This window comes from Thermoascus crustaceus (genome assembly GCF_041956765.1).
Source record: "Thermoascus crustaceus strain CBS 181.67 unplaced genomic scaffold VTN00scaffold_12, whole genome shotgun sequence".
Classification (NCBI taxonomy): Eukaryota; Fungi; Ascomycota; class Eurotiomycetes; order Eurotiales; family Thermoascaceae; genus Thermoascus; species Thermoascus crustaceus.
The window spans coordinates 225,608-238,569 of NW_027192538.1; the positions used below are offsets into that span (position 1 = coordinate 225,608).

Here is a 12,962-nt window from a genome sequence, read left to right on the forward strand (position 1 = left end):
TCCATGGACCATGTAGTCCTTTCAGTAGTCCCATATTGGACTATTCTATGGACTACTTGGTCACGTGTCATGAGGGGTAGCATGCTATTTCATGCAAGACCCGTGCCGATCGTAACACTATCGGCCTAAGATTGCTCATTATTTCTGTTGCAATGCTATGTCAACACCGACCGCCACCCGTTCGATGTCTACACTGCTTCAACAACTCGGAAAGCAGCTTTCTGGCTGATAAGCTGAATCTTTTCAGCCTGCCCACCTCTGTCAGAAAGAATTCAGATGAGGATCTCCAAGATTCACTGTCAGATGATGAAATTATTGAAGATGATCTCGAAGAAGACAAGTACTTAGCTCATTTCGGTTCTATTCGTGACATCCTTCACCGAACCATTTCAACATCTGTTGACCAAAATGCGAGAAATCCTTTACTACAATGACGGGACCAAAATGTCTGAGATTAGAAACCTGATGCTTGAAGAACTGTTACAGGTTAGGCCAGAAGATAATTCGACTCAGCAAAGTCGCAGAGGAAAAATGGATTACCCTGAGACGAACGACAGCAAGAATGATAAACCTTTCTATAGCATTTTGTTCCAGATCGAGTGGGAACTACTTGTGTTTCTGGAGTCGTGGTTTGGTGACTCCGAGCCCCGGCTTGGCTCATTAATCGTTTTGACCGGCACGTCCCTCTATGCTCAAGCGGCGACCTGCGCCGATTATCTTCGAAGGACTTGGCCTCATAGCGGTTCGTTCTTTCTCCACGCGCTGGAAGAAGTGCTTAAATCCAGTGCGGTCACGAGTAGCCAAGGAAAGACACGTCATGCTACAGGTGAGATTTAGTTTATTTCTCTTATCCGTTGCGTTGTCTACCTTTATATAACTCTGCCTACGCTGTCGTCTTTCGTAATTAGTGTGCATCGTGCCTGAGATATTCCCTCACTTGCATTTTAGTCCGACTTCTTGCACGCAGCTCAGCTAACAGAGACAGCCTTTCGTTCTGACCTTGTGTTGCGGATTCAACTATTTAGTGCAGGTCTAGATGGCTATGTTCCTACAAGTCGCCTTTCCATTGCCGCCTGTGGAACAGCCCAGATGTTAATAGATCCGGCTCAACAGATTGCTTGGATAGGTGCAGCATTGAGCCTATCCCCATTCGATGAGAAGATCGCCTACACTGAAGCCAAAATTGCTAGAACTGCATCAGAGAGACCTCACTTTCACGTAATATTCTTCTTTAAACAGTTGGATTCGACCGAGAACCCGTGCTGGCTTCCACTTTTCCGTAGCGCAACAATTGCACGTTTGTTCCCAATTGCGGAGCGTGACAACGAGATGAGTTTGGAAATTCCTATGGATATCATGGCAGCAATAGCAGGTGTCCGACATGCTGTGGAATTCGAGGGCGGTGTCGTTATGAAAGGTTTCTCCTCTATGTTTGTCCCAATGACACGAAATACCCGAACCGAGCTACCCTGGATGAAGTCAGCCTTGAAAGCCTGCGCACAACTCGCGCCATAGTCGGTTGGTGCAGTGCAGCAACTTGCTTACTGGGTTCAGAAAATGCAAATTACGAAAACATAGACTACTCTGAGGCTGAGGATGTCGGCAGGGAGCTGAAATTCGCCGGAGGAGCCTTTGGTTTTCAGCAGTTCGCGATTGCGCAACTTGATATAAGCCTTGGACCGAAGGATGGCACTTTCTATTTTCCCAGAAGCGGCCCCTATAAGAGCATTATTTCCGCTGCAGAGAAGACTCCCATTGTGCTTTATGACACCAGCGAGAAACGAGGATAGCTTGTACCGGCTACCGGCGTTATGCTTCACATAGCACATCATCGCAACAGGCTAGAACCCTTTGAAGTGAATGGGAAGCAAGTCAAGCTGTGTGCAGTCAGCCAAGCAGGTCCATCAGCCGAAGAAGCGCTTTTGCAGAGCGGCTCCATCAACCTTTCAGACTGCGAATCATATACTTTCAGGGATATGATCAGTAATATCTGGTCGATAATTGAGTTTCTCAGGGAACAGAAATTAGCAACCTCCATTCAGGATGAAGCAAGCACCAATTGAAAGCAGCAGCGGAGGTTGGCCAGCTCTCCAAAAGGATATCGACGTTCTTGTTCTTTTTGCAAACGGCTACGAGGACATTATACAACCTTTGGCGGACAAAAATAAGGGTCTGTGTCACAAATGGCAGAGCGTGCCCAAGGGGAAGGACTATTTGGCGACTAGTATCGAGACATTAAAGCGTCTCTACGATGTTGCTGGCTGCCGCCTGAACTGCAAATACCTGACATCGACCCATCTACAGCTGGATTGGAGCAATTCATTGTTGTTTGAGCCATGCAAAACACCAGGGGAGTATATATGTGACTGCACACGCTTGCAGCGAATCTGCAAACGACTTCCTGTTGGTGACGTCTCACCTGGGCATCTCGTCGATAATGGTGCAGTGATTGTTGGCCAATCACGAAGCCAATCGGAGACAATCATCCAGGGTCTGGTAAAAGAGCCGCAGCCAAAGCAAAATGGCATCTACAGTCAGCCAAACATCCATCTTATGCCGGTGGCCTCTCACTGTGATCCCGATGAAGTGTCAATATCCCATTATTCCGACAGAGATTCGTCGCTTCAGACAAGCTCAGATGAGATGAACCTAACATCAAGATCAACCACAACGCCTTGCACGTCTCAGGGCAGTGTACAGACATCTATGACCACCGATCCAAGTAAACCCATCTGGCAGCATGCCATATCGCACTAGGAAACGTCAGCGAGACGCCAAGACGCTGGAAGATGACTCGACAGACCGTGTCCTCTCCCTCATCAAGCAGACGTGCTCAGGAGGATGAAGACTCGGAATATGATGACAAATATGAATACGAACGTGGCTCTGTCAGGCAGCGTCGCGTAGTCCAGCCCGCTCAATGAAACTCGACTATGAATCAACTCTACAATTCAACAGTCCCAAGAGGTGTCGCACAATGACCCACGGCAAGCAAATTAGACCGGCTGATTGTCTGTCTTGAAGAGCTACGCAAGCTTGGCTAGGACAAGAGCAAGCATGTCACCGAGGTGTATGAGTTTCAGATCAGGCGCACAATATTTGCAGACGAGACTTTGAATGTCGAGCCAGGTAGAAGGGAATTGATCTCAAATTTGAAGACGATGGTATGCAGGTATAAATATAAAACAAAACATGAATCACATGGGGCCAAGCTCTTTCCTAGCTACCTGTTATAACTCCGAGCCGGGGTATGATTAGTTGAGGATCCTAGAACGCTCACTGGGCCAAAATCTCCGACTAAATATTTAGTTTTAGTTTAGTCTAGAGGATGCCGCTGCCGAGGCTCGAGATGACCGCCCGTTCGGCTTCTCCAGCAGAACCACGCCGTCAGAAAGCCCGACTTGGGCACAATCATATCCAGTGAACAGTCTTACACATTCATTCTTTGTAAATACCGAAGACACTCAGACTCTCCTTTGGCCTTCGTTGGTACCTCGCTGAGATAGAGTGTTTGGGAAGCGGAATGAGAATTGTTGCGATCCTGAGATACCATATCTCCTGTTTTATCATCAGCGCTCCTTTCTTATCATATTGATCCCAGAAAGTCTTGACGACCGTCTATACCCCTTGTCGGTCGTTGTACTTTTTGGCATTCTGAGAGCGAAGATACCCTGTCTTGTCGCACATTATATTTCATCGGATCAGAAGGCTTAAACAAGCAAATTCACTCTTTAGATCGATCGACATCTATATCACCAATGATCGCGAAATCAGAAGGGAATCCGCTCTCCACATTCTCGCGCCTCTCCCCATCCATTTACCTCCGCGAGCCGACAACCACATCCAACGACGATGGGACTCCTGCGACAATCGTTATCGCCTTCTGGATGAACGCTCCTCCTCGAGCTCTGGTCAAGTACGTGATTGAGTACGGGCGTCTGGCACCCTCTGCGCGGCTAGTCTTCATCCTGAGCTCTGCATCTGACTTCCTATTTCGCGCAACGGCCAGCGCCCAACGACGTCGTCTCGCACCGGCCGTCGAGGCAATCCGCGCCTCCGCGGACCCCAAGCGGCCAGTATTCTTCCACATCTTCTCCAACGGAGGCACGTTCACGACGCTGCATCTGCTAATGGCATACCGTGCGGCCACCGGTAAGCCGATGCCGATCTCTTCGATGATCATCGACAGCGCGCCTGGCAAAGCCACCATCGCGTCAGGCGCAAAGGCGCTCTCGTTTGCTCTGCCAAAACAGCAGGTTCTGCGCTTCTTCGGCATGGGCATCATCTACACCATGCTGGTCATCGGCTGGCTCGTACGGAAGATAACTCGTGCCAAAGACAGCGTCACCCTCGCGAGGACGGGGATCAATGATTCAAGGATCATTAATGCGGTTGATGGCCACACCCACGCAAAGAAGAGATGCTATATCTATTCCGACACGGACGAACTCATCCACTGGCGGGATGTGGAGGAGCATGCCGCAGATGCAGAGGCCAAGGGTTGGGCTGTAGAGAGAGAGAAGTTTGGCTCGCCGCACGTAGGCCATATGAGAGCGGATCCGGAGCGGTACTGGGGGATTGTCAAGAGGTACTTGGAGGATGCCAGTGCGGATTGAGATGGGTGAAATGAAGCAGTGGTTTTTTCCGGACCGCTGATATTTAACATGCAGAGGAGATCCACCCTCGTGAGGAGCTTCTCTGCTGGCAGGATACATTACATATATACGTTTGTTGGATCTGTTGCTGTCTGTCAAAGGAGCCATTGCTTGTATACGTATAGTGTATAGTACATACATATAAATCATCTCAAAGACTCTTTGAGGACAGATTTTTCTTTTTATAATCCACATCAAGAGTCATTTGCAAATCATAGTAACCAAACACCCCCTGTTAGATACCAGAACCTCAGTTTCATTCTGTATATGAAATGACACCGCGGTTTTACATCTCGTGGCCAAAACGTGTTTTGTCATAAGTACTGTGAGAATTCAAGTAGATAGGTAAGGGCATCTGGCCACTTTCTATTACGGGATTAGATGCCTGCATATATAGCCAACATGTCAAGGATGAATGACTACAACACCGCACTGTACCATATGACGTGAGGACCGGATGACTGCGGCAATGTACAGTACCATCCGCACTCTAGATATCAGAGATCCATGGGCCGTGAGGAAATTGGGTTTTGGGCCGTAGATGAGGAAGACGTAACATCCAATGGACCATCATGTCGCGGTGGATAGAAGTTGAGCTGCGTTAGAAGGGAATAACAGATGGCCAGTTGTAGGTACCGTGACGGAGATTTGGTCGTAGTGTGACGTACACTACTATACGTGCATTCAACAGGTGCGTGTTGGACAATTCCTCCGACCATGCAGTGGTACGATATATCGTTCTTGGGCAGAGAAAAGAGTTAATCTGAAAAGACAGTTTACTGGGGATCTTCTTTTGCTGCGCCAGAACGGCCGGAAAAGAGATCCGACGATCCGCAGAGTCCTAATCCGGAAGCTATGTCCAGAAACATCTCGAGCTTGTCTCCTCGCCTGACTACATCTGTCCTTCTTACACCTCTTTGATGGCTCTAACTGACCGTCTTAGGTGTGCTTAACCACAGTCCATACCTCATCTTAACTACTTCTGGCCTTGCAATTTCGGATAGGAGTATCTTGCACAAGTTCCTAAATGTCACGGGCTGGCATCGAGCTCAACCATGGAAGCCTTGATGGATAGCCCCTCCAATGGCTGCCATTACTCCTGCCGCTACTTTCCGACATGTCCACGAGAGCCGCTACATGCATATCTTCCTTTCATGGGCTGTCGAATTAGGAGCAAGACTGGAGGAACCATACCATGAAGCCAAGAATCAAGCTTAACTCAAGCATTCATATCGTACATCTAGGCCAGTGACATACCAGGGTGGTAAGACTGACGTCCAACGCAGATGACAGGGTATCCCCTTAAATGATTAGAGGGACTGCCACCTAATGATGACTGTCGCAATCGCTCTAAAGACTCCAATCATTCTTGGGAAAACCCCATTTTTGTGCCCTTTCCACGTCATATCCTTCCTACAACTTCAGTTATCCTTGTGGAGGGGATTACTGCAATTCTTGCTTGGCTCTTTGTTCGGGATCGAGACGCCTCTGACAATATCAAACTTGGCAACTCTATAAAAGCGGTACATCTGCCTACAGTCAATCAGGATCCGCTATTGGCCCACTTGGCAGCGATTGAAAATCTTGCAGAAGAAATTTTCCGAGGTCGACAGATAGACTCGAGAATTGGAGCACAGGAAGAGGTACGCGAGTCAGAAAAATCCAGATCGATGCAACACAAAAGTGCTGCTTTGTCTCCCCCATCTGTTCGTCTGCTGTCTACACCTGTGCCGAAATCCTCTAAGCCCTATCTTTTTCTTTATCCCATTTCTTATCCTGAAATATCTTGTCTCCCGAGACACAGCGCGCCAGTTTCCATACGACTTGAGCTAATTTTGTAGACATTATGTTTCAAACACCTGGTCGCACAGAGCCTGTCGTTCCTCCAAAGGTTCAGGAGAACCGTTTCCAGCTTCCAGGCTATGGTCTTCCTTTGGATTATGCACCGTTAGCAAAAGATCTCTATGGGGTCGAGAGCAAGGGGTTGTTTCCCACTGCGTTGGATGACCGTGATATTGGCCGTGGATATGTTAAGTATGGGGTTTTCTTTCCCTCTTTTGCGCATGTTCGTTGTCGTTCTGATGCTAAGAATCTAATCAATAGCCAACCAATCTTGACCCTCCGTGAGATTGAAATGATGCGTATCATAGATCTTATCACCGATGAGCCGCTATGGCACGATAAAGTAAGTGCTCTTTATTCTCATCCGGCCCTTCGCTGCGTCATTTATGTATGTTGAATCTAATTTCCTCATTAGTTCAATGATGAGTCTGTGATCAACAGATGGAGAAAGCAGGCCCTGATTTCCGGCAAGGACGTCACCCCCAAGATGGTTGACTGGATTATCGACGAGCTCAAATTTAAGGCCAGAATTCACGTACATGCTCATGCAGTCAGTGTGTTCAACGGCGACGTGGTCAAGTCAGACTGCATTCTAAGCGATGAATTTAGAGTGGAGCTGAGGGATGCTGTCACAGCCATTGTAAAGGAGCCGGGATTTGTGAGAGATTACCATCCGGGCTCTGATGGCAAAGAGCTCGATATTATCCATCCTTACATGTTTCCTTTGGTCTTTGGAAGAAGTCGTATCCTCCCGGACAGTCTGATCGGTATCGATGATGCACTCCCGAACGCCGGGAAAGGCGAAGTTATACCTGTCCCGGAAGATCCTGGAATTACTCGCGAGGACATGACCTGGAGAATAGCGGCACGGAGTGATATCACAGTCAAGCCCTTCAGCAATTCCTTTCAGCTGCTCCCCTTTGAGGTGGAGTTGGGAGAAGACCGGAAATGGCACATCGCCAGCTACATCAACAATCTGCACCCGGGGAAACACCGAAACCTGTATGGCATTATTGAAAAGATAATAAACGCGATTGTACCGCTGTGGGATATGGCTTTGACGCCACTGAAAGATATGCTTCATTCACGCGCCCGAATCGAATACCACAAGGTCGTTTACCATCCCCTTTCCAAGGAGGCAGAAGAGTCGCGCCCCAAGCAAGAGCCAGATGAGACTCAACGTGACTTCGAAGTTCGATTCAACCAGTGGAAAGAGCGTTCCTACAAGGCTATTCCTCCAGAGCCCGGAAAATTTCAGCCATGGGCCGTTCCTCTCTACCTGATGCCGGAACTTTCTGAACACGAGACGAATCCACTTCGGATAGAAGAGCAGGTTAATCTCAAGGAAGAATACGGAAAACATGGGCTGCAAGTGATTGCTAGGATAGTCGATATTCTGCTTGACCCTGAAAAACCCTCGTACGAAAGCTACTGGCATGTTGAAGGGCAGATGGTACGTCCTGTGAACATTCTCGCCAGTAGGGGATATATATATTAGAGCATTGCTAACCAAACATCAGAATGAGCATGTATGCGCAACCGCCCTGTACTACTTTGACAGCGACAATGTAACAGAAGGCCGAAACGGCTTCCGCCAGGTATCTGACACGGAAACCATCTACGATATTGACTACGAGCCGGGTGACGCGGTGTGGCTGAAGCAGATCTTTGGCCTCGAAAACGGCGGGCCCGCCGTGCAGGAGGTGGGCGACCTCTCCTGCAGGGATGGCCGGGTGATCGCATACCCGAATTCGATACAGCACCGTGTGGAACCGATCGAGCTGATCGACAAGAGTAGAGAAGGCCACAGGAGGGTGCTTATCCTGTATCTGATCGACCCCAACATCCGGATCATCTCGACGGCCAATGTGCCGCCGCAGCGGCTCGACTGGCGCGAGGAGGCACTGACGTATCAGAACAATATAAACAAGGTGCCCGAGAAGGAGCATGACTTTGTCCTCAACCGACAAGACGGGTTTCCCTTCACCATGGATGAGGCGAGGGAGTTTCGGCGGAAGCTTAAGGAGGAACGCGCGGCGTTTGCGACCTACCAGGATGTGGCATTCGAGTCCAATCAGATCCAGGTGTGAAGCTGTATTTTGACAGATTTATTAGGTATACTGACCCGCTATACGCGTGAATTCAAAGCTTTGAGTGCGTGGGTAGTGGGTAGGGTAGACTTTCGTCCTGACCGCGGATGAAGGCGCGCAGGTAGGTGTCTAGGTGTCTAGGTACAATTCTAAAAAGGAAATTGTTTTATGGGCATCACAATCAACTTTCAACCTAGCAAGGTTCAGGGCTCAGGTCAAGAATAGACTAGAGAAGAAGACTGGATAGAGTAAAAGAGGTGTTCCACATTCCTACCTATATCTATCAGGAGCTGGTATGACCGTCTCCGTTTACGTCTAGGTAGGTACCTATGTAGTGTATGTACATACGACGCGGGATGGATGGAATCTTTTTGTGACCTTCGCGACCGAGGGTGAGTGCGTGAGCACTGGGTGATGCCTGAGGGATCACTCACCCAGGATCATGCGACAGTTGCACCATGTCACCACCCTGAACTTTGTACCCACAGCTCCCCAGACGTCCTGATCCAGATTGGACTCGCCCTCAGCATCTCAGCTGCAAGAGGCTAGTTTCATAATACCCACACATGGCCACAACATTGAATGTCCATTGGCAATCTGTATGAGGATCTTGACAGTTGCCTAGACAAGCCACAGTGCGGTCCAAGCCTTTCTCTCATTGGTGCAGAGACCACAATTCTGTTGAGCACGGCCTCTTTGACTGCTGCCTTAACTGATCCCAGGTGTGGTCGATCCTGCGCCAACATTACAAGTCATGCGCTTGGAGTCCGCGCCAATTTGACCTTTGCCCAGATAGCGGGTCCAAAAAAACCTCTCTCCGTATCGTTTATTGCGATTGTGCAATTAGAGATTTGTGCAAATAAATACATCTAGTGGCTGGTTATTGTGGAATCAGGCCATGCGGTTTTGTATATGAGGTGGCATCCTACCTCATATTGTTACTCAGAACATTCGTTCCTACAGGACTCAGTCCTTCCTGTCTGCCCTACGAGATTAGCGCTTCAGGTCGCTCAGCCTCGACAGGCTCTCTGCGGACAACGTGAATGCGCAAGGCTGAGGTTGTTCCTCTACCTTCCCCTAACCAAGAACAAGCCGGCCAGTTGTTAACCCTTTCGTCCTCTGGATTATGGGAGAATACGCATGCCGATTTCACGATGAAGCGATGCTGCCCTCGAGCTGAAGACTTCACTGTGGGATGGATCTGCGCTCTGCCTGTTGAGCTCACTGCCGCTACGGCAATGCTGGATGAAGAATACGACGATCACGATGATACCCAATATACACTGGGGCGCATCGGCAGGCACAATACCGTTGTCATGTGCTTGCCAGCCGGCCAGACTGGCACGAGCTCTGCTGCGGCTGCTGCTGCTGAGATGCGGTGCAAATTCCCAGCTCTTCAGATCGGCCTTATGGTGGGCATTGGAGGTGGAGTCCCAAACCCCGAAGTGGACATTCGACTTGGTGATGTGGTGATCAGTCAACCACAAGGAGGCTATGGGGGAGTGGTTCAATATGACTTTGGGAAGACAAGCTCAGGCGGACTGCATACCCGGACTGGTTTTCTCAACGCACCACCATCTGTTCTCCTTACCGCAGTATCCAAGCTACGATCGAATCTAAGCGCAGGCAGAAGCAACATTCCAGTCCACCTGTCGTCGCTGGCTCACCTGCCAGAATTTAATCGTCGCAACGCAGGCCCAGACACCCTCTTTCACTCCTTGTATAATCACGTTGGAGGATCGACATGCGATGGATGCCGCAAGGACATGGTAGTCATACGAAGCCCGAGAAGAAGTGAAGAGACAGTCATCCACTATGGCACAATAGCATCTGGCAACCAAGTTATAAAGGACGGGCCCACAAGAGACAAGTTGAGCGCCGACCTGGGCGGTGTCCTTTGCTTCGAGATGGAGGCAGCTGGCCTAATGAACAGCTTTCCCTGTCTCGTCATTCGAGGTATATGCGACTACGCTGACTCGCATAAAAACAAGAAGTGGCAGCCATTTGCGGCAGCTGCGGCAGCTGCATGTGGGAAAGAAATCCTGTCATTTGTCCCTGCAGCTTCTCCTTTGAGAAGTCCTGATGTCGCAGCTGCTGAACGCATTGCCAGTAATGATTCAGAGATAAACCGATCTGACGGACCGAACAATGCCGAGCGTGGAAAACTCGTTACGACTCACAATCAGGTCATGAGTGCTACCCCAAACGCGGCTCCGCTGTGCGCAAGATCGATCCCTACAATGGACCAACGACAAAGTTTTCTGGATTCTTTGAGGTTTAACCAGTAGGTCTCTCCCGATCTATATGCGTGTAAGATGAATCTAACGCCAACGATTTGGGGCTGTAGGACCCGAAACGGTAACCGGCATCTACTGGAGCAGCTGCCTTTAGTCTCAGAAGCTATCTTCAACTTCTACGGCAAGCAGCACGAACGTACTTGCCTCCCTGGTACTCGCGTCAACGTCCTTCAGGAGATCATAAAGTGGGCTGACGGAGAGGATGGAAGGTGCATCTTCTGGCTGAATTGATAGCCCGCAGATACTACGACGAGGGTCGCCTTGGAGCAAGCTTCTTCTTCGCCAGAGGTGGCGGAGATGCTGGCCATGGTGGCAAATTCTTTACGAGCATTGCCGTGCAACTGGCGGACAAGTCACCGTCTCTTAGACATTACATATGTGATGCTATTGCAGAGCATAGTAACATTGCCAGCCTCTCCCTCCGTGACCAGTGGCGGCATCTTGTCCTTCGGCCATTGTTGAAGCTGCGTGGCGACTTCCCTTGCACATCGCTACTTCTTGTAGTTGATGCCTTAGATGAATGCGAAGGGGATTATAGCGTTCAAGAAATTCTTAGACTTCTGACAGAAGCTCGATCATTACAGACGGTTCGTTTACGGATACTCTTAACAAGCAGACCAGAAATTCCGATTCGACATGGTTTCCATCAAATTCCGGATTCCGAACATCAGGATTTCGTGCTTCACGACATATCTCCGGCCCTTGTCGAGCAGGACATTTGGATTTTCCTGGAACACAATTTCAAAATCATCAGGCAGGAACGCGGCCTTGCTAGTGATTGGCCAGGTGAGAAGGCTCTCAGACGCTTGCTTGAAAATGCCAGCGGTTTGTTCATATGGGCGGCAACCGCCTGCCGGTTTATCCATGAAGGCGGGCGATTTGCTGAAAGACGGCTCTCTAGAATCCTTAAGGATGACCGTTCCAAGGACAACACCTCCATAACTGCACCAGAAAGACAATTGAATGAGATTTACATAGCAGTCCTCGCGAACTTTGTTGGCCACGACTATGATGATGAAGAGAAAGAGATTATGTACGAGATGTTGAAAAATGTTCTTGGAAGTATCGTTATTCTCTTTGCTCCTCTTTCAGCAGAGTCCTTAGCCAGGCTGCTTAGCGTTCCCATGGAGGAGATTAACCAAACACTGGAGGATCTACACACCATTCTAGATATTCCAAGGCAGCAACGTCGGCCGATTCGTCTGCATCATCCTTCTTTTCGAGATTTCCTTCTCAGCGAAGAACGGTGTGACGATCCACGCTTCTGGGTGGATGGGAGGCAAAGGCATAGGGCTTTAGCAGACCACTGCATACAGCTTATGTCTACTGTTCTCAAGAGAGATATCTGTGGTTTGCATGCTCCTGGTTCTCTCACGGTGGATGTCCCAGGCAGTCTAGTAGAGCAATGCCTTCCACCCGAGGTCCAGTATGCATGCCTCTATTGGGTTGAGCATCTTCAACAAGGTGGTCCTCAACTCTGTGACCACGAACAATTCCACCAATTCCTAAGGGAGCATTTCCTTCATTGGCTCGAAGCTCTTAGCTTGATGGGGAAGATTTCTGAGGGCATTCTGGCGATATCTTCTTTGGAACACATCGTTAAAGGATGTTCCAGCTTCCATGCATTTGTCCACGATGCAATGAGATTTATTTTATATAACCGACACATTATCGAAAGCGCACCTCTCCAAATTTATTGCTCAGCTCTCATCTTCGCACCAGAAATGAGCATCATTCGAGAACGATTCGAGGATCAAATTCCTCATTGGTTCTGCAAGCTGCCAAAAGTGCAAAGAGATTGGAGCTCTCTCGAACAGACACTAGAGGGCCATTCAAGCCGTGTCACGAACGTGGCATTCTCTCCCAATGGCGACAAGTTAGCGTCAGGATCCGATGATAAAACTGTGCGGGTATGGAATGTTGCTACAGGACGAGAGGAGCGGACGCTTAAGGGCCATTTAAGCCGTATCACGAGTATAGTTTTTTCTTCCAATGGCAACAGGCTGGCGTCAGGATCCCGTGATAGAACTGTGCGGGTATGGAATGTCAGTACAGGGCAAGAAGAGCAGACACTTAAA

General features: G+C 49.1%; 5 protein-coding genes across 5 annotated transcripts; all 5 read left to right on the top strand.

The window, feature by feature from the left end:
• Positions 1 to 531: 531 nt before the first annotated feature.
• Positions 532 to 837, top strand: VTN00DRAFT_3122 (uncharacterized protein; the record flags this gene model as incomplete). Its single annotated transcript, XM_069429405.1, has 1 exon — positions 532 to 837. One exon carries the CDS (start codon positions 532 to 534, stop codon positions 835 to 837), a length of 306 nt encoding a protein of 101 aa, XP_069283115.1.
• A 1,206-nt stretch (positions 838 to 2,043) lies between these two features.
• VTN00DRAFT_3123 (uncharacterized protein) lies at positions 2,044 to 2,449 on the top strand (the record flags this gene model as incomplete). Its single annotated transcript, XM_069429406.1, has 2 exons — positions 2,044 to 2,324; positions 2,383 to 2,449. 2 exons carry the CDS (start codon positions 2,044 to 2,046, stop codon positions 2,447 to 2,449), a joined length of 348 nt encoding a protein of 115 aa, XP_069283116.1.
• A 1,309-nt stretch (positions 2,450 to 3,758) lies between these two features.
• On the top strand, positions 3,759 to 4,616 carry VTN00DRAFT_3124 (uncharacterized protein; the record flags this gene model as incomplete). Its single annotated transcript, XM_069429407.1, has 1 exon — positions 3,759 to 4,616. The coding sequence occupies one exon, from the start codon at positions 3,759 to 3,761 to the stop codon at positions 4,614 to 4,616; it is 858 nt and encodes a 285-aa protein (XP_069283117.1).
• Positions 4,617 to 6,501: 1,885 nt separating this feature from the next.
• Positions 6,502 to 8,587, top strand: VTN00DRAFT_3125 (uncharacterized protein; the record flags this gene model as incomplete). Its single annotated transcript, XM_069429408.1, has 4 exons — positions 6,502 to 6,689; positions 6,759 to 6,840; positions 6,913 to 7,950; positions 8,018 to 8,587. 4 exons carry the CDS (start codon positions 6,502 to 6,504, stop codon positions 8,585 to 8,587), a joined length of 1,878 nt encoding a protein of 625 aa, XP_069283118.1.
• A 1,154-nt stretch (positions 8,588 to 9,741) lies between these two features.
• Positions 9,742 to 12,001, top strand: VTN00DRAFT_3126 (uncharacterized protein; the record flags this gene model as incomplete). Its single annotated transcript, XM_069429409.1, has 4 exons — positions 9,742 to 10,871; positions 10,935 to 11,069; positions 11,126 to 11,917; positions 11,980 to 12,001. 4 exons carry the CDS (start codon positions 9,742 to 9,744, stop codon positions 11,999 to 12,001), a joined length of 2,079 nt encoding a protein of 692 aa, XP_069283119.1.
• Positions 12,002 to 12,962: the final 961 nt, after the last annotated feature.